The 21,523-nt window shown below is 35.6% G+C and overlaps 3 protein-coding genes across 3 annotated transcripts; 2 read left to right on the forward strand and 1 right to left on the reverse strand.

The window, feature by feature from the left end:
- Positions 1-1,499: 1,499 nt before the first annotated feature.
- Positions 1,500-2,804, reverse strand: LOC132316131 (F-box protein At4g19940-like). The gene has a single exon (XM_059814639.1). The coding sequence runs from the start codon at positions 2,802-2,804 to the stop codon at positions 1,500-1,502; it is 1,305 nt and encodes a 434-aa protein (XP_059670622.1).
- A 12,019-nt stretch (positions 2,805-14,823) lies between these two features.
- On the forward strand, positions 14,824-15,915 carry LOC132316132 (putative F-box protein At1g32420). Its single transcript, XM_059814640.1, has one exon. It carries the CDS (start codon positions 14,824-14,826, stop codon positions 15,913-15,915), a length of 1,092 nt encoding a protein of 363 aa, XP_059670623.1.
- A 2,923-nt stretch (positions 15,916-18,838) lies between these two features.
- Positions 18,839-19,987, forward strand: LOC132316133 (putative F-box protein At5g62660). Its single transcript, XM_059814641.1, has one exon. The coding sequence runs from the start codon at positions 18,839-18,841 to the stop codon at positions 19,985-19,987; it is 1,149 nt and encodes a 382-aa protein (XP_059670624.1).
- Positions 19,988-21,523: the final 1,536 nt, after the last annotated feature.

Consider the following 21,523-nt stretch of genomic DNA (forward strand, 5'->3'; position numbering starts at 1 on the left):
GATGAGGAAATGGGGCACTCTCCATTGCAGATGTATCTCGAGAGTCTTTATAAGTATTCGTTCCAGGAAGGGAATGAAGAAACAGAGAAGCTCTTGGTACATATCGGACTGCAGCTGACACATCGAGCCAACGATTATGCAGTTACAGCAAAGAGAAATTATGAGAATACTCTTTACCAAAGCAATCGCAAAGATTTTAGGAGAAGGGGTAACTCAAAATTTCACGTACGCCAAAGCCCATAACCTGGTGTGGCTTACCACGACATGGATCAAGAAAGTGTCAAGCCAAGTTCTTTTTCTCAAATAGGAGAAAGCTAATTGCGAGGCTATCTCCGGGGTTGAGAAGGTAGAATTAGTTAAAGAACACAATCTTGGTTCAGGAGCCATATGTACTTGCACGCAATAATATGGTTCAAGCAGCTATGGTGTCATATCAAAGCATGTAACATCATAGTCCCAAATGGAAAAATGGGTTGATCATGGAATGGAGGATCGAGAGAGAGATTTGTTGGAATGCGCGGTATAAGGTCGCGACTGAAGAGCATGCGGGCCTGTCATTCGCGTGTCATAGAAGCCCCTCGTGAGTACAGGTGATTTGAAAACTTACAAGGGCATATCCGTTATTTGACAGAGATAGTTGCAACTGGTGGATGACAGCTATCACATGCTAGAGCCGTAAGCTCTATAAATACCCCAGAGGGTCACGCGTGGGGGACTGGTCAGGCCCACTTCCATTTAGCTTTATTTTTGCGCTCTCTCTCTCTTCTGTTTCACTGCTTTCACCTCAATTTTTGTTAAGTTATTTCATCTAGTTCAATTCCAGTAAAGCATTGGTAATATTTCTCAAGGTTTCTCCGAACACTCTTACCTTCACCGTAGTTTCCCATCACTCAAACTGACACACTAAGGATTGTAACAAAAAGTAAAATATGTGTTTCAATAGATTTGTGCAATTTTGTTAATTTGCAACACTTATACTTCAAGAATGTGGGTCTTTGTTGCATCACTTTATTTGTTACCCATTACATCACTTTATGTGTTTGTTGAATCTCAATTCTCTTTTTTCTTTTCCTAGGGTTTTGATTTAATTACATTTTGTTGGTTTTATTTTCATTTTTTGTTGTTGTTGTTGTTGAATTTCAATTCTCTTTCTTCTTTTCCTAGGGTTTTGATTTAATTACATTTTGTTGGTTTTATTTTCATTTTTTTTTTTTTTAGATTTGTACTGTGCATTTATTTCATTGGTTTTGATTGATTTTCTAATACCTACATGTTCTCCAACATGCAATGTGAATGAGGATTAAAATTTCGTAGGCAGATTAATTTCAGAGATTAAGGAATCTAGGGAAGTTGTATTACAGTTGTTCCCCTTTGTTTTCTTCTTACTCGCTGCCCCTAGTGAAGGAAAAAAAAACAAAGGAAAGAAAAAAGAAAACATAAATGAGTGATACATTATGGATGGAAACTAGAAACACACTTGGGGTCCTGATCGTAAGCTGCTATGAGAGGCTGATGGAACACGAAAAACACTTCAACTCCGACCATAGGGTGTTAACCCCTTCCAAGCATTCCTTTTCTCCCTTAATTGAAGCTAGGCTCTCCTCATAGACGAAAACACTAAGGGAATGACTATATCTGCAGGGTCCAAGGTACTTAATTTCCTGTGTATTAGGGCTGTAAACAACTAACTGTGAAGTGCCAGTATAAAAAAGGAACTCTCCATTTTTTGCGCAACCAAGGGGTCCATCAACATCTGAAATGGGGCCAATAATTAATTGTTTTGTCCAGTATCCTTCCTCTACCATCACCCATATGTCAAACTGCTTCTCTATCACACAAGGATCAAAAAGCACCATAGCAATAGATTCATTGTACAAGCCAAGAGTGCCCAATTGTGATTCGTGAATATCCAGTGGTGCCAATATCATTTTGAAAACCTCATTTTTCATGTCAAACGAAAGGACTAAATAGTTATCACCACCATGACTGACTAGCCAGTAATAAATTCCATTTGTGCATGTGTTGCCTAAAGCGCCACGCATTAAATGAGGACGTAAATCAGCTTCAACAAGTCTCCAAGAATCAATACCTAGGTTATACACTGAAACAACTGGAGGATCGTATGGGTAATCATTTTCTTCATTCCAAAGGTACCGAATCCAGACCACCTTGTAGTTATTGGTCACTAGGTCTAACCCAAATCCAAAACAATGGGAGTATGCCTTGATATAGAGTGGAAATAGGTTATACACTGAAACAACTGGAGGATCGTATGGGTAATCATTTTCTTCATTCCAAAGGTACCGAATCCAGACCACCTTGTAGTTATTGGTCACTAGGTCTAACCCAAATCCAAAACAATGGGAGTATGCCTTGATATAGAGTGGAAGGATTGGATGGTATACAGGGAGAGGTTTGAATTCTCTTATAGTGGGGTTCCACAAAGCTATTTGATTCTGATCCCAAAGACAAATTATACCGTTAAATGAGTCGATAACACTTATATATTTGGCCGTATCAGGATCGTTAATATCAAGATAAACAATTGACCTGTTGGTAAGCATTTCAAGAGGCAATAGAGCACAAGAAAATATATGTGTGCTGTAAGAGTACCGTTCAATAAGGAGATAAGCCTTGTGGTTCTTCTGATGGAGGTGTTTGCTAATAAAATTACAGTTTTTAACGAGATTGAACCAGTATTTGCACACACATTTAAAACGCAGTAATGATTTCACGGGTAGCTTCAAGAGAACCTCAATTACTACGTCCTCTTGCACATGATGAACATAACTATTGTTTTCCATTACTTTTCTCTTTTGCTGGTTGCTAATCAAGTCTTTAATTATCTTGATTCAGATTTTGAATCAATTCATCAACAAAGAAAATACTAAAAGAACTATAAAATTTCAATATGGATTGAACAAGGAGAAATTTATCTATCAGTTTACACATCATCATGATTAATTAGATAGAACAATAGTAAAATAATAAGAACGTCAGAAGAAAAGAAAAAAGAAGAAAAAGTCTTTTTTGTTAATAACTCGACCAGCTATGTGGAAGCCACAGACCTAGCAACTCTTAAATTAGTAAATATTCCGAGACAAGGAATCAAGAATATTAGAATTGACAAAAATGGAAAGATTAATTCTATTTTTTCATTCTGCCTCAGTGACTCAATGTGGACAGGTAAAGTATATATGGAGTATATAAGAAAATTAAGAACAAGATGAATGTGAAAGGAAAAAAAAAAGGTTCACACCAGAGCAATAAAAGAAAAAAGAAAAAAAAAAATGGCACAGAATGAAGGATTGACGTGCTTTTATTAGACCAATATGAAGTAGTAAATGATTGAAGGCAATTTGACAAACTTGTTTTTCGCCTATGAAAGATGTGAGTCTCTGTAGAAAGTTTGCAAGCAACTGGGTTTCTCCATTAATGAAACAATGGACATACTTTTATAAAAAAAAGTAAGGATCTGCGTTTGTATGTGCTTTGGAAATTGATTCCATTGTTAATGGCCTTCAAAAATTATGGTCCATGTTTAACATGATGCGGAATCATTCAGAAGCCATATTGGTTGGTCATGAAGACCAAAAATTAAGGGAGTCAAAGCTTTGGAAACCAATTTCGGCTGATTTGGCGGGTAATTTTTGTTACTTTAATGATTTATTTATTTATTCTAAAAATTTGATGTAGGAAAGAATTTTAAACAATTTGACAAGTAGTTTGACAAGTCCCGAGAGGAGTGTTTTTTGGATGGAAACAATGCATTGAGAAAGACCCACTATCTATACCTTGTGGGCTTCCGAAATCGTGTTTTATTGTGTTATACAAGGCCTGTTAATTATTTTGGGATTTTTGTTTAAGGTCCTAACAAACTTGAATGGCTCTAAAATTTTAGATTTAGTATTTTTTATTTATTAGGTTTCTTTCTCTATTTTCTCATGATTTTTAGAAAAACTTTATTTTTAGACCGTTGTTTTCTTTTTGTTATTTGGTTTCTTTATGTTTTAGTTTTATTTTAGTGTTAAGTTTTCTTTTATTATAAATATGTGTACTGCATAGAGCAAAATTAACTTTTATTCATTCAATTATCAATAATATATTAGATTTCTATGAATTATCTCTTCGTTTTGTGGATTCAAAACACCTACTTTGTAGATATAAAGTAAAATGTTCCTTGTGAACAAATTTATCGCTTCCGCTTATGTCAGTTGCTATCAGAGCCTTGTATTTTCTCGGTCTGATTATAGATGAACGTGGTGACTGTCTTTTCGTTGCATTCACTTACAACAAGAAAGAACCAAGTGCAGCACCTGCATTTTTGTGTTGTTTTCCATCAGTCATCAAGGTTTGCAATCAGACGTTGACCGGCTCAAAGCGAATCATTTCGACTCTTAATGTGATGAGCTCAGTCGAAAAACGGATGATGTCGCGCACAGAAAGAAAGAAAAAAATACGATGAAATCGAGACACATAATACCGTACGGTTCGACTCGCTCTGAGTCGGTCACCCATGAAGGTTCCTCTGGGCGCTGTAGCTATTCCTTATTTCATAAGTGAAAGGCATAGATCAGAAGATCGGTTGGTTTGGGGTGCTTTGACAGCAAAAAGAACACATACCACTCACTCTTTTTTCACATACGGATGCACTGGTTATTGCGTTCTCTTTCCTTTGACGAAGCAGAGGGCCCTAAAGGAAGGACGTGCTAGGGTTCAGGCAACCTAAAACTTGAGAATGTTGCAAAATATTCAAGCAATGATTGCTAGGTTTGAGTTAGAGCAAAATTGCAAGAGCAACAGGGTGCATAACGATGACGAAGATAATGTTCATCCTATTCGGAATTGCAACCCCATCATGCATCATAGGCAGCTGATTGTTAGGTTTGAGTTAGAGCAAAATTGCAAGAGCAACAGGGTGCATAATGGTGACGAAGATTGCGTTCATCCGGTTCGGAATTGCAACCCCATCATGCATCGTAGGCAGCTAGCCTACGATGAAGAATTCAGTGATGATGAAGATTACGTTGAAGAGGTTTTTGGGGGTTATAGAGACTCACGAAGATATTCTAATAATGGGGATTATGATCCTAGGAGTTTTCTTCCTAGTTTTGATGGTTTATTTTATGTTGAAGATTTTCTAGATTGGCTAAAAGATTTTGAGAGGTTCTTTGATTACATGAAAATTAAAGAGGAAAATAAGGTGGCATTAGTCGCATATAAATTGGAAGGAATAGCTTTTAATTGGTGGTCGGGAATAATTGCGAGTTTCCAGTGCACAACAAAGAAAAGCACCAGTACGGTTGAAGATGAAACGTATTTTGGAAGCAAAGTTTCTTCCACCTTACTATGAGATTAATCATGAAAAGAATTTTGTTGTTTCACCTCTTGTTGTTAAAGTTAATGCCGTTAAGGAATTTAGCGCAACAAAAAAAGAAGATGATGAAAGACGTTTGACGTTGAAAATAGGGATGGCAACGAGGCAGGTTTGGAGTGAGTTTCCCTAAATCCCGCATCGCCTTGTTTAATTTTTGGCAAGTCCATACCCGCCCCGCGATCCGTGATGGGTTGGATTTTCATGTTCAGCCCCACCCTGTTGGGAAATATTGTGCCCATGCCTGTCCTGCAACAAATTTTTTTCCCCCACTTTTTGGGACTTAAGTTGCTGCTATTTAAATGTGGAAAGCTTGGGAATGGCACAACATAAATGAAATTATAAATCCCAACAAAAATAAAAAAATAACATGCACATAAAATAATTCAGAGAACATAATTAACAAAAATAAGTGTTTAATACAACCAAATCATAAGAAGTTTTAAGCTCCAACTTCCATCATAACCAAAGCAAGTTATTAATATTATATATACATACTAAATATTAAATATAGTAATATGCTTAGCAGGGCGGGGTGGGGCAGGGCCCTTGTGGATATGCATAAGAACCCTTATCTGCCCCGTGACCCACGACGGGTACAAAATTTGTATACATGCCCGCCCCAACGATATAAAAAGTGCTCCCAAATCTGTTATTAACGGGGCAGGGCGGTAAAAATTGACATTGAAAACAAGAAACATGAATCAATTGATGATGTGGTCAAAGAAAATTTTAAATTGCATGTCGAAGATAGTTTTGATGAATTTGGGCTTCAAATTGGTGAAGGATCATTATTTGAATAGATTGCAAGTCAAGAGGTTTTTATTTAGGAAGAAACCACTAAAGGAGATCTTTTTGTGTTGTGCTTTGGAGGTTCTCATGGCAATGAAAAGTATGATTTTTTGATAGGTGAGACTTCATTGCTGCCAAACTCGAGTTTTTTTGAAGTAGAGGGGATTGATGTATGATATAATTCTGAATAATTGGATAAGCAGTTTGACAAGTCTGTTTCTGACTGAGAGGAGTATTTTCGTTTAGGGTTCCGAAATCGTGTTTTATTGTGTTATACGAGGCTTGTTAATTATTTTGGGATTTTTGTTCAAGGCCTTAACGAACTCGGATTGCTCTAAAATTTTAGATTTAGTATTTTTTATTTATTAGGTTTCTTTTTCTATTTTCTCAGGATTTTTAGAAAAACTTTATTTTTAGTGTTATTTTCCTTTTGTTATTAGGTTTCTTTATATTTTAATTTTCTTCTAGTGTTAGGTTTTCTTTTATTATAAATATGTGTACTGCATAGAGTATAATTAATTTTTATTCATTCAATTATCAATAATATATCATATTTCTCTTAATTATCTCTTCGTTTTGTGGATTCAAAATACATACAATATTGTGGATTCAAAGTAAACTGTTCCTTGTAAACAAATTTATCGCTTCCGCTTACGTTAGGTAATTTTCATGCATGTATTTTCCTATATTGTATCCAACTTTACCTCTGAGATGACCTTTAAATATCATTGGAGGTGAAAAGAACTTACCCTTACCTATCTAATATTTGCTAATGATTTATGTTATTTTCACATAGGAGCCTTACTTCATTGTATAAACTAAAGCATGCTATTGACATCTTTTATAATCTCTTTGTTCTTCACATTAATCAAAACAAAAATGAGGTTTATCTATCAAGTGTGAATGAGCATTTGTAATCAGATATCATATCACTGCTTGGGTATGAGAAAGGTGTTTTGCCTGTGAGATACTTTGGGGTGCCACTTGTTACCACAATGCTTAGGGCCAATGATTGTAGAGCTCTTATTGATAAGGTTACTTTTAAGATTAGCCACTGGACTAGCAAGAACCTCTCATTTGCTGGTAGACTATAACTAATTCGAGTCGTACTTTTCTCAACCCAAATGTGTTGGAGATCGAAGTTTATTTTACCAATGAGTATCACCCATAAACTTGAGAGTATCTTTAGGGCCTTTCTATGGTCTGGTCCAATTCTAAGGAAGACTTGTGCTAAAGTGGCTCGGGAGAAATACTGCAAGCCTAAAATAGTTGGAGGACTTAGGCAACATTATCTTTGTACATGGATTGAGTGTGGTATCATGAGGCACTTCTGCCATATTGTTAGTTCAAAAGACATATTGTGGGTGAAATTGATTAATACCTATTTATTAAAGGGCATAAGTATTCGGGAGGTAAATGTACCTGATCAGTGTTCTTGGAATTGAAGGAATCTTCTTAGCCTTAAAGATACAATCATGCCTCTTGTCAAGGTTGAAATTGGGGATGTAACTTCCACCATTTTCTGGTTTGGCAAGATGTGCCATCTTGGCCCACTTCATCAGTTACTATCCTCTCAACAACTCAATGATTCGGGGTATGACAGTAAAACAAAGGTATGCTCATTCATCACCAAAAACTCATGGTCCTTTCCACATACCATTATTTCCACTCTACCATAACTATAAAACACGACTTCTCTGCCCATCCCCAATCTATACTGTAATGACAAATACATCTGGCTGCCATCTCCCCCTGGTCAATTCTCTGTCTCTCAAACTTTGTAACACTACAATCACCATCTAATCTCTCTCCTATGGTACCATCTGGTTTGGTCGAAGCCCTCAATACCAAAACACTCCTTTACTCTTTGGGTTATAATCCAACATAAATTACTGGCCAACCTTAAACAAAAGATGTACAACACACATCAATTCCATTATATGTGTCTTTTGCAACAGTGAATTGGAGTCCCATGATCATTTGTTCTTTAAGTGTTCCTTTGTTAAATCTTTGTGGCTCTTTTTGCAAGTAAGATATAAATTTCATATACAACCGTCCTCATGGACTGAGCTTATTCTTTGGGCATCCCACCACTGGAAAGGCACTTCTGTTATGAAAAAAGGATCGAATAGGAGTTTATGAGAACAAGAGAAAAATAAATGACAAGAAAAAAATAGGCACACACACAAACGAGACAAGAATTTACGTGGTTCGGCTATGCCTACATCCATGGGGAGAAGGCAGAATAATATTTCACTATGGAAATAAAGAGATATAAGGCAAAATGGCTCACACCCAAAACCCAATTACACCCAAACTCTCTTACCCACTAACTGATATTACAAACTCACTCAATTGATTTGGGATGCTTTAACACCATGGAGGACAAGGCTATTTATAGCCAAAATGGGACACCAAAATGAGGCTACTTGGTGACCACTCAAAAGACTTGCTAGGCACACATTCTTGGAGGCTAAGAATAAAGCTTGATAAACACATATACTTGGAAGCCAAGAAGATGATGTCATGGGTGATGCAAGCCTCAAATTGAGCCACATGTTCAACAAATCTCCACCTTGGCGAAAATTCAAATGAGCCACTGTATCTCTGCAAAATAAACTGTCTTCTCCATAAAACAAATTAATTAAGAATTTTAGTTAAGTTTGAGTCATCCTCAAACTTAACCCTCGGGCTCTCATTCTTCAGCCCATGCATGTCTTGCGCAGCCACAAGTATACCTCTAGTATTTTTGTCAAACTCTAAGTGCTTACCAAAAACATCATCAGAAACTCTAAGTTTGACATCTCTTTCAGCAACCTTCTCCAACCGCCCACAAACCACCGGTTGATAATGAAAAGTCATCTTCTCACCCTTGTGGAGAATAGATTGTCCTTGACTTTTCTTCGCATCTCTGTTGTGACCAATTACTTGCCTCCCACATATCTTAATGGCACTCGAATGGACTATCTCATTGCCACCAAGATTATTGCAAGTCAATATCGCACCTGTCCTCATGGGTCTGCCTCCCTATAAGGACTGTTGTAATTTCGGTTGCCATTTGAAAACGGATTTCATTTTCCCACCATGTTGTGTAGTCTCCTCACAACCCTTTCGAGAACTAGGATCGTAACTCCTTTCTCAAACACTTCTTTTGCCAAGACCCGAACGCAGATTTTTGCTAACTATAGAAGACCCTGTAGAAGCTCCACCTGTTACTGTATTCCCTTGGAGAAGAAATAAATTTTTCACCTTGGTGCCCTGTAGCACCACAAGAGAATCCATCACGGCCATCATTACTCCACCCTCTGTTACAACCTTATAACATTTGGAGTCTAGCACATCTATTGAAATAAGATTCATCTTCAGATCTGGCACATGTCGCACATCTGACAATGTTCTCACCAACCCATTGTGCGTCTTGATCTTGACTGTTCCAATTCCCAAAAATTTGAAAGTTTTCCTGTCCGCCGTCAAAATCGAACCACCTTTCACTTCTTTATAGGAAGAGAAAGAATCCCTACTGGGACATATATGAACGGAACAACCAAAATCAAGAATCCAACTGTCATTAAATGACATACCTGAACACAAGGTTGTCATGAGAACATAATCGTCACTTTCCGAATCACTCGTTATAGTAGTTGCCACAGAAGCTGCTTCCTGAACCTTCTCTTTGCCATTCCCATTCTTTGCCTTTAGTTTGGGACAGTGCTTAATGAAGTCCCTATCTCGTGACAGTAGTAACATTCCACATTTTTATGAGATCTAGATTTGTCCCTACTAGTAGAACCCTTTGTCCCACCTTTGCCTCTTACAAATAAACCCTCGGCCTGCTCATCTCCAATATTCTCAAACACCTTTTTTCTCAACTCCTGAGAGTTCAATAAGGATTTAACATCCTCCATACTAATAGTGTCTTTTCCATAGAGCAGTGTGGTAACAAAATGCTCATATGAAGGAGGCAAAGAACACAACAAAATAAGGGCTTGATCATCGTCATCAATTTTAATATTAGTATTTTTCAAATCCATAATAATAGAATTGAAATTATCAATATAGTCCTTAAGAGGCATACCTTCCTTCATACGAAGGGTGTAGAGTTTCTGTTTCAGGTAAAGTCTGTTGGTGAGAGATTTCGTCATATACAGACTCTCCAATTTCAGCCACAACTTTGCCTCCGTGTCTTCATCAATAACTTCACGCAGCACCTCATCAGCTAGATTCAAAATAATTGCACTACGCGCCTTTTCATTGACCTCATCTTGTCTTCATCGGACATAGTTGTTGGCAACTTGTCCTTCCCGAACAACACCTTCTTTAGACCTTGCTGAGTCAGCAGGGCCTGCATCTTAATGCGCCAAAGACTAAAGCTAATCTTGCCATCAAATTTCTCTATCTCGTATCTGGTCGACATCTCAAAAAAAAAAAAAAAACTCCCAAAAAAATTACTCGGTGAATGGTACTGTATTTGTGAACGGTACTCGAATAGTATCTGTGAACAGTATTATATGTGTGAACAGTTTCTGTACACAATATACGAACCCGAGCTTTGATACCAGTTTGTTATGAAAAAAAGATCGAATAGGAATTTATGAGAACAAGAGAAAAATAAATGACAAGAAAAAAATAGGCACACACACAAATGAGGCAAGAATTTACATGGTTCGGCTATGCCTACATCCACGAGGAGAAGACAGAACAATATTTCACTATGGAAATAAAGAGATACAAGGCAAAGTGGCTCACACCCAAAACCCAATTACACCCAAACTCTCTCACCCACTAACTGATATTACAAACTCACTCAATTGATTTGGGATGCTTCAACACCATGGAGGGCAAGGCTATTTATAGCCAAAATGGGACACCAAAACGAGGTTACTTGGTGACCACTCAAAAGACTTGTTAGGCACACATTCTTGGAGGCCAAGAATAAAGCTTGATGAACACATATACTTGGAGGCCAAGAAGATGATAGCATGGGTGATGCAAGCCTCAAATTGAGCCACATGTTCAACAGTTTGTCAAGTGCTCCTTTGTCAAATCCTTGTGGCTCTTCTTGCAAGCAAGATGTAGATTTCATATACAACCATCCTCATGGATTGAGCTTATTCTTTGGGCATCCCACCAGTGGAAAGGCACTTCTGATTTCCATAGTAACTCAATCTCCAGAATGAGTTTGGTTTCCTTAGTGTACCATATATGGAATGAGCGCAATCGAAGGATCTTCAAGAAAAAATCAATCACCGCTAATTCATTACTTAACCTCACTTTGGAAAGAATAAGATCCAAAATTATGTCATCTTCAATCTCGGACTCCTTCAATATTAGAAGAATGATATTCCAGAATTAGTACTACGTTTGCCAGCAAAACCCCCTGATCCAGTGAGCTGATTTGAAGCATTTGATGGATCTCTTCTCTCCTTGATTACCGGAATGTTCATGATGACCATTAACAGTCTTCTGCACTTCAATGCTTGATTGTTTTGTTCTGCCTGGGCCATTTGGCCTTAAGTTAACTGTATTCTGGTTAGCATTGGGCTAACTTGCCTTTTTGGGCTGTACATTTCATTCCATATTTATATATTGAATTTTACGCTTAAAAAAAAGAAGATAAAAACCTAATTAAGTTATGAGAAAAACATGGAGAACTCATGCCCTTCCACATAAAAAGTTCATTTTATAAATATTGTTATTAGATTTCAATGAATCAATAGAGCATATTTTCTCATTTAAAAATAATTAAAAAAAACCAAAATCTATGTTCCACACACAATCCTATTCAACAACACATGAAAATATCTTTGCTTCTCTTCTCATTCCTTGATTCAGGTACATCTAGTACCCCTATTTTGTTTGGGAGAAAAAAAAAAGGTGGGGAAGAAATTGTTAGCACTTTCATGATCTCATGATCTGTTTGTGGCAAGAAAGAGACTACTCTTCATTGGTTTCCAGTTTGGAAGATCAGGAATGCATTTAGAGTACTTCGCTGAGCTTCCCTCTTGTGTATAGATAAATTTTAAAAAGAGAAGAAGAAGAAGAAGAAGAAGAGAGAGAGGGGCTAGGGTTTTGATCGGTTCTAATTGACGTTAATGGGGTAGTTTGGTAAGAAAAAAATTAGGGATAGTTTTGGAAATTTGTTAAAAAAGAGTTGACATTGTTTATTAGAAACTAACAGAAAACATAAAAAAAAGAAAAAGAAAAAAAGAACTGATTTCTAATGGTTTTTTTTTTTTTTTTTAATGGACTAATGTCAAAACTTATACAAAATTATGGGACTAAGTAAAAAAAATCCATATTTTAATTACAAAACATAACTATGACTTATTAGTTTGACTTTGATGATACTCGTTGTTGTTCTTTCTAGGCTTGATACACACAAGTTTATATGAGATATATGTGAATTACTGTACAATAGACAATTCGGATATCTTTGTACAATGGTTCGAAGTGTCCGTATATTCTATGAGAAACCTGAAATATTCTTTGAGCGTATACTACTATTTATTAGCATAGAGATTAACGAATAGGGACGAAATATGATGAGGCTACTAGATATTTGAGGAACCTGGTTATTGTAGTTCCCTCTCTATCCATACTTCAAATCCTGATGTAAGGGTAGATCGACCACATGAGCCAACTCCTAAGTCGATGCCAAAAGAGGAACCAGCTGATTCTTGTAGCTAGTTACATGTATATTAGAATGCTACGAGAAAACTAAGGTCGTGAGAACGTTCAGAATTGTTGCCAATGGATATTGGGTAATTCATATTTTTATTTTATTTTTTTGCCAGTATACTTACACAAACGTGCACCCACTGCATCCAAAACCCTCAACTTCACTTTTGGGAAGATAACCATACCAATGGAACCACAGTTTTAGTAGTGTGATTCATTTATTCATACGGGCTCGTAACTATTAGAATATATTTTAGAATATATTATTACTATATTGTGTAATATATTCTAATAATGTATAGGTTTATTATATATAGGTTTAACTTATAGAGTTTAGGTTTCTTGCACTCTACATATCTCGTAACCTATATAAACCCCTGTACATCTCGTCACCTATTTAAACCCCTGTGTATGTCATATCTTATACACATCAATACAATATACAATTTCTCTCTTTTATAGGAGAGATTTTAGCCTATGATAGAATATTGATCGAAGTGATTTATGGTATTGATTTTAGAAATATTTCATTAATGTATTTTCCATATTTATCACCTCTATTCTTTTACCTATAAATAGAAGTGATCATTGTATACAAAGATTAAGAGAATATATTATAAAGTGATGTAACCCTTTGAGCTCTTTGTGCTATTAATGTAGGCTCTAGTGACTGAACCACATAATATCATTGTGTTCTTCATATTTCATTTCTCTCTTCACTTCTTTTTAATATTTTACAACATGGTATCAGAGTCTAATTTCTCTTCCTAGGTTCGGACCCTTATTTTTGGGGTATTCCCTTAGCATTTGAAATGTTGCTAAGGGTTTTTCGGTACTATTTGTGACTTGTTTGGATTGCTGGTTTGTTTTGCAATAATGTTGTTCGCCTTTGCCGTGTCTCCGATAGTTTTTATCGACTTGTTTGGGCTACCGGTGTGTTCGATAGCATTGTCCTTGCCTTGTCATGTCTTCGGCAATTTTTATTGACTTGTTAGGGCTGCCGGTGTGTTTCGTAACATTCTTCATAACTTTCGTCATGTGTTGGTGCTATGTGGACTTATTTGGGCTATCAGTGTATTCGGTAGCATTGTTCTTTGTATTCACCGTGTCTCTAACAGTTTTATTTCATTTTTCCAAATCGTTGGAAAAAGTCATGTTTCATGATTTGATATGCAAGTTGAGCGTTATATTTGAAAAATATTATTATAAGAACTCTTAAATTACCCCTTGACAGAATATTTGATATGAGATACACAGGGATTTATATAGGTGACAAGAATTTGTGGAGACTTAAACCCTATATATGATTAGAATATATTACACAATATAGTAATAATATATTTTACAATATATTCTAACAGTAACTACAATTACAAATGAAAAAAAAATAGAACTATACAACAGAAGATAGTTGGGGTAATTATGTCAAGAAGGAAAAAAAAAAAGAGAAGAGCCTATAAATTTCTCTAAGTTAATCTAATGGCTTCTCATTGACTTCCTCACAATAAGATTTGCTTGTAAAGTGGTCTTCCACATGATTGTTGATGAAGCCTTAAACTGCAGGTATATAACACCCAAAAATTCTTTAGCTAGCCTTCAAAATGTTATCAGGATAACTCCTTTTTCGGCCCACATAAAAGCCGTACAATTCTTGATTTATCTTGTTCTTAGTGTTTTAATATCTATATATATCCCTCTCTCTATATATATTCCGAATTTTCTGCTAACTCATTCATTCTATTTCTCTCTCCTTTTTTCTTTTTTCTTTTTTTTGTTTTTTTGTTTTTTTTTCCAAGATAAGTAAAAATGATTTTTCATTATTTGGTTACAGGATATATACATTCTCAATTTCATTAACAAAATTATGCAGGATTTGGACAAATAGCTTAATTGCATGTGCAAATTACAAAAGGATTGATTCAGTTCCTACATATATATTTTTGTGTATATAAATGGCAAGCAAAAGTGACGGTCATCATATGTTAGAAGATATGACAATTGAGATTCTTTTGAAACTGCCTGTAAAATCGCTTCTGCGATTTAAATGTGTGTGCAAATATTGGTACACCCTCATTAGAAGTTCTACATTTGTTAAGAAGCACCTCCACCATCAAAGCAACAATGCTCGTCTCCTTGTTCATTATTACAATTGCAGCACTTTAGAATATTCTTTTGCTTTCTTCCAGGATAAAACACTTGCTACCTTTCCCCTTGTATATTATGATGTTGATGGTGTCGTGATACCCAACAACCCAAATATTTTTGGTCACTATGATGGCATACTTGGTCTTTACGATTGGGATAGCATAGCTCTATGGAATCCTGCCACAAGAGAATTTAGATTTCTCCCTATGCCAAACCCTGACATTCCACCCAGGTTTAGCGTTTTGGAACATAAATTTGGATTTGGGTTAGATCACACAACCAATGATTATAAGGTGGTTTGTATTAGAACGTATTATTATTCCGAAGACTATGAAGATTATCATTCTGCAGTTATTGTATTATTTCACCTATCTACGAATTCTTGGAGACTTTTTGAAGCTGATTTGTCTCGAGTCACTTACGTGCATGAATCTTCATGTAGCACATGCTTGAACGGAGTATATTATTGGCTGACTAGTGTGCTTGATAAACTTGAGTTTCGTACTACGTACTTTTACAATAAAATCCTTACATTTGATTTGAGTAATGAAGTTTTTGGAGATATACCAGGACCTCAAGATATTCCCAAATTAAATTTGGGAAATCTCATTTTATACGATGAATCTATTTCTGTGATGTGTTTTGATCAACGTGAAGTTGAGAAATATGTTGACATATGGGTGATGAAAGAGGAGGGGTGTTGGATTAAGGAATTAACTATTGGACCACTTGTAGATGTCGGCAAGGCACTTGGATTTTGGAAAAATGGTGAGCTTTTCCTAGAAACTATAACTCTAAAGTTAGTTTTATACAACCCTAATACCCAAGAAATTAAAGATCTTCAACATGACGGACCATATGATATGCGTAAGATCTTTGTGTACACAGAGAGCCTCGTTTCAATCAAGGAAGGAAATGAATGCTGACAAAGGAGATAATGTGTCGAATACGGCTTGAGTTCAAGATTTTTTTTTCACATTTGTTCCCCTCGCCATTTGGGCGGATCAAACAGCTCAGCAGTGATTTGTGTTTCCAGTTTCTATTTATTCATGTATTTTGTAGGAGCAACAAAGAGTAATAGGGAAAGGAAGGTAATGATTTACAGGGAAAAAGAAAATTGGGAAAAGAAGGGAAGATAGTTACTTTCTATTTGCTTACCCAATAAACTAATATATATATATATATACACACACACACACACACACTTTATAATCATAATTTCTTATTTCAAGTTTATCTAAGTTGTTTCATCGGTTTACCATATCCTGAGGATAATACTTTAAAGTTTAAATTTGTTTCTAATATTCTAAGCTTAATAGCATATATCTGTGGTTACAATTACATAATCCCCATCCGTGTTTATGAAAATGCTGCAAATCTGTAAAACTATAAATTATTAGCAACCTTCCTGAATTATATTTTGAGCTACCAAAAACAAAACTTTCATATTTCCAAATTAAATAAAATTTCGAATCAGGCGCGGAGCCAGGAACTCATTTTAGGTGGGGCACAATGCATTTGATAAAGATAAATAAAAAATATAAAAAGAGCTAGCATGACAAATTTAGATAATTCGAATCAAAAGGTAAATAAGAAAAATAAACACTACAAAATGCTGCAAATTAAATGTTGGTTTTCATGATTCCCATCCAAAATTCTCAGAAATTGGGCTATTCTGATAGCATTTCTCTTTGAAGTGAAAGTGGAATTCCTCGGTTATTTTTTCCTTTCCATTCACTCGGATCTCTTCCGTCCATGTCCATTTTTAGAAAATTTCAATCTCATGTCTCCCAAATTCAAGGATCCCTCCTTCATATAGATCTCATCTTTCTTGAAACTCCAAGCATGTTGGAAGACACAATTCTCTCTCTCTAGGATCTTTCAATTCACTTTATTTTTATGTGATATATAAAAAATGTTGAGCTTCATTCAGACATATTATATTTTTATTATAATTTTTTTTTTTTTTAAATATCTATCAATCACGGAGAAATCTAAAATTTCCCTTTTGACCGCAAGATAATCTTATCAAGAATAGAGGTAACGATTCAGATCCCCCATTGATTGATCAATGGCTATCTTCATATACATATTTTTTGAAAGTTTAAACATACACACACATCATTCACAATATATGTCACTAGAAGGATTATAACTCTCAACCTCCCCTTGTACCATTGGGCAAGAGGCCCTTTGTCAAGGCTTTGATGATATTGGATCATTTCTATAATCTTTTGTAGTTATTTTGAATTTTTATTGCTTAGTGGATTGGATATTTCTAAATATTTTAGTCACTCTTCATATAGCTAGCTAGAAGAATTTTAGTGGTAAGGATTTCTACCAATTGTTCATTTTATACTCATTCTTTGCAAAATCGTATGCTTTGGATGCATTTGCAACTGTCTTAACTCTTAACTTGAAAATATTGAATTTTGTAAAACCTTTTTTGATTCCAATGCTTCTTTAAACAAGTCAAACACATAAATTTGTGGTAAACTATTATTCATATTCTTTTTTGGTTGTGCCTTTTTTTTAACCCCTGTAATACATATTAATGGCTGTGACATTTATTTATGTCAAAATATATTATCTTCATTCTAGGGCTTTTTATCAAGGCAACTAGAATTCATCTAATGCTGAAATACAGTTTTATTAAGTTAGATTGAAAGTGATAATCAGATATGATATACAATTGTTTTGTTAGTAAGGGTTCGTATAGAATTTATATAGAATGGTTTGGAAGTTAAAGTACTGTTTACTGCATTAGTTGCTGATAGATTGTGTCTTTGGTCATCTTCTTTCTAATTCCTAAAACTCAGTACTTTGGCATTTTCAAGAATTAATTCCCCGCAACATGGGAAAATCATTCAAGAACATTTTCCTAATATCTTCATTACCGACTAATTAATTACGAAACATATCTATGACTTATTAGTTTGATTTTTATGATAGTCGATTGTCATTCTTTCTAGGCTTGATATACACAAGTTTGTATGAGATAGATGTGAATTACTGTGCAATCGAACAATTCGGATTTGTTTGTACAATGGTTCCCTGTGTTGATATATTGTATGAGAAACCTGATATATTCTTTGAGTATATACTACTATTAATTAGCATAGAAAAAAACAAATAGGAATGAAATATGATGAGGCTACTAGATATTTGAGGAACCTGATTATTGTAGTTCCCTCTCTATCCCAAACCCTCAACATCTCTTTTGGGGAATAGTACGGCCTTGTAACTACAATTACAAATGGAAAGGTCCCTAGTAATTGAAATTTTATTGAAGTACTATATAACTCGAGAGTTGGGGTAATTTTGTCAAAGCAAAAAAAAAAAAAAAATTGAGAAAAGAAGGGTCCATAAATTTCTCTAAAGTTAATCTAATGGCTTCTCCTTGACTTGCTCACAATAAGATTTGCTTGTAAAGTGGTCTTCCACATGATTGTTATGAAGCCTTAAACAGCAGGTATATATATATACACCCAAAAATTCTTTAGATAGCCTTCAAAATGAAATTCGGACAACTACTTTTCTGGTCCACATAAAACCCGTACAATTATTGATTTATCTTGCTCTTAGGTTTTTAATATATATATATATATATTCCGAATTGTCTTCCTAGTCATTCATTTTATTTCTCTCTCCCTATATTTTTTTTTTCAAAGATAAGTAAAAATGATTTTTCATCATTTGGTTACAGGAGACATACATTCTCAATTTCATTAAAAAATATTATGCAGGGTTTTGGACAAACTACTTTATTGCATCTGCAAATTGCAAAAGGATTGATTCTGTTCCTGCATATATATTTTTGTGTAGATAAACACATATAGAGATAGATAAATGGCAAGCAAAAGTGGCGGTTATCATATGTTAGAAGATTTGACAATTGCGATTCTTTTGAAGCTGCCTGTGAAATCGCTTATGCGATTTAAATGTGCGTGCAAATATTGGTACACCCTCATTAGAAGTTCTACATTTGTTAAGAAGCACCTCCACCATCAAGGCAACAATGCTCGTCTCCTTGTTCATCATTACAATTATAGCACTGAAAAATATTCTTTTGCTTTGTTCCAGGATGAAACACTTGCTTGCTTTCCCCTTTTATATTACGATGTTGATGATGTTCAGATACCCAAGCACCCAAATATTTTTGGTCACTGTGATGGCATGCTTGGTGTTTGCGATTGTGATAGCATAGCTCTATGGAATCCTGCTACAAGAGAATTCAGTTTCCTTCCTATGCCAGACCCCAACATTCCATCCAGATTTAGCGTTTTCAACAACAGATTTGGATTTGGGTTGGATCCCATAACCAATGATTACAAGGTGGTTTGGATCCGAACGTATTATTTTTCTGAGGAATATGAAAATTATCATTCTGCAGTTATTGTAGTATTTTACCTATCTACGAATTCTTGGAGACTTTTTGAAGCTGATTTGTCTCGAGTTGCTTACGTGCATGAATCTTTGTGTAGCACATGCTTGAACGGAGTATATTATTGGTTGACTAGTATGCTTGATAAGCTTGGTTTGCGAACTACATATTATTACAATGCCATCCTTACATTTGATTTAAGTAATGAGGTTTTTGGAGATATACCAGGACCTCGTGATATTCCTGTAGTAAATTCGGGGAATCTCATTATATACAATGATTCTATTTCTGTGATGTGTTTTGATCCACGTGAGGTTGAGAAATATGTTGACATATGGGTGATGAAGGAGGAGGGTTGTTGGTCCAAACAATTAACTATCGGACCCCTTGTAGATGTTGACAGGGCACTTGGGTTTTGGAAAAATGGTGAGCTTTTCCTAGAAACTAGCACTTCAAAATTAGTATTATACAACCCTAATACCCAAGAAATTAAAGATCTACAACATCGTGGACTGTACAATAGCCTTAGGATATTTATGTACAAGGAGAGCCTCGTTTCAATTAGAGGAGGAAATGAATGCTGGAAAGGAGATAACGTGTTGAATACTGCTTGAGTTTAAGATTTTTTCACATGGCGGATCAAACAGCTCGGGAGTGATTTGTGTTTCCAGACAATCGAGTTTCTATTGTTTATTCATGTATTATTATTATTATTATTATTATTATTATTATTTTGTAGATGCAACAAAGGGTAGTATGGAAAGGAAGGGAAGACGAATATTTTCTTCCTAATTACTTCCCGAATTTATTTATTTATTTGCTAAATGAAAATATATATATATATATTTCTAATCACAGTTTCTTCTTTTCTGTGGTCTAGTAACTGTATCTATGTTGTCCCATCAGTTTACTATATATATATATTGAGGATATATATCACTTTTGTTTTAGATATTCTAAGCTTAATAGCATGCATCTCTGGTTACAATTACATATTCTCTAAGTTAATATATGAAATATTCTAAGGATCCCAAAACCTCTCCAGTCTTGAATACATTTAATATCACATTGTTATTACTATTTTACTTATTAAATTTCAATAAATCTATTTAAAATTCATTACTAGGTCGGTTTATATTCACATCACAAAATAACCAAAAAAAAAAAAAATTTAATGGCCATTTGAGCTTTTGCATAATTTCGGAAGAACGGGATTTGTTGCAAAAGGTGAATAATTTAAAGAAGTATGTTGAAATTAATAGGGTAATATTGTTAAAATAGTAAGTGACATATTTGTCATTTTCCAAAATTAATAGGGTAATATTGTTAAAATAGGGTAATTACCAAAAATAGATATTTGCTTGTTTAATGTAAAATTATAATTTAAAATAAGGACAATGATATTAGGGTTGATTATTCTGACAGATTTGTGAGACCGATGCATACGTGGCTAGCCATGTTATGATGTTAAAAGCCATCTCAACCGTTGTCTGGTTTTCTCTCTCCTCTGGCTCTGGGTCATCTTCAACCATTTTCTCTGTCCAAGTATAATCTATGCGTGTTGTCGGACCTCACCAACGCCGAATCAGTTCTCTAGGAATGCACCGCTAGTGCGATTGGCATCGATGAATGAGGAGAGGATGTCGGTGTTGTTCTTAGTGGGAATCGGTGACTTGTCGGAGGAAAGAACGTCGGCGTTTGTTTTGATTTCTCCATGATTTACGAAGCGACCGGAGATTCGCTCGCTGGGTTGAAAGGTTTCCGGTGTTGAGGATCTTGCAATAGATTGCCGATGAAGTTCGATCCACCAACGCGGCTGTTGACAGTGTCGTGTCGATGTGCTAACCCTTATGGTGGTGGAAGAGAATAGAGAACGGCGGTGAGCTCGGCTGGTTCGGATGAAGGTGGCTGTGATCGAGCGACGATAGAGAGAAAAGTTCGGTAAGGAACGATGGCTACGGTGGTGGAGAGATCGGCTGACTTGCAGCGGCTCAGATGGAGTCGGTCGGTGGAGAGGACGGTGGAGACGGTCTGGGGCAGATGGAGCTGGTCGGTGGAGAGCTCGGAACGACGGCGGGCGAGCAAGGTCTGATCCTCGGACCAGAGATGATTCCGATGGTAACAGGGACAGCGACGAGTGAAGTCGCGAT

This window comes from Cornus florida, unplaced genomic scaffold (assembly GCF_030987335.1).
Source record: "Cornus florida cultivar Cherokee Brave unplaced genomic scaffold, ASM3098733v1 CherokeeBrave_3.0.0_Hap2_Chr07, whole genome shotgun sequence".
NCBI lineage: Eukaryota > Viridiplantae > Streptophyta > Magnoliopsida > Cornales > Cornaceae > Cornus > Cornus florida.

Coding starts and splice junctions, on each gene's coding strand:
- LOC132316133 (XM_059814641.1), top strand. CDS start 18,839: ATGGCAAGCAAAAGTGGCGGTTATCATATGTTAGAAGATTTGACAATT.
- LOC132316131 (XM_059814639.1), bottom strand. CDS start 2,804: ATGGAAAACAATAGTTATGTTCATCATGTGCAAGAGGACGTAGTAATT.
- LOC132316132 (XM_059814640.1), top strand. CDS start 14,824: ATGTTAGAAGATATGACAATTGAGATTCTTTTGAAACTGCCTGTAAAA.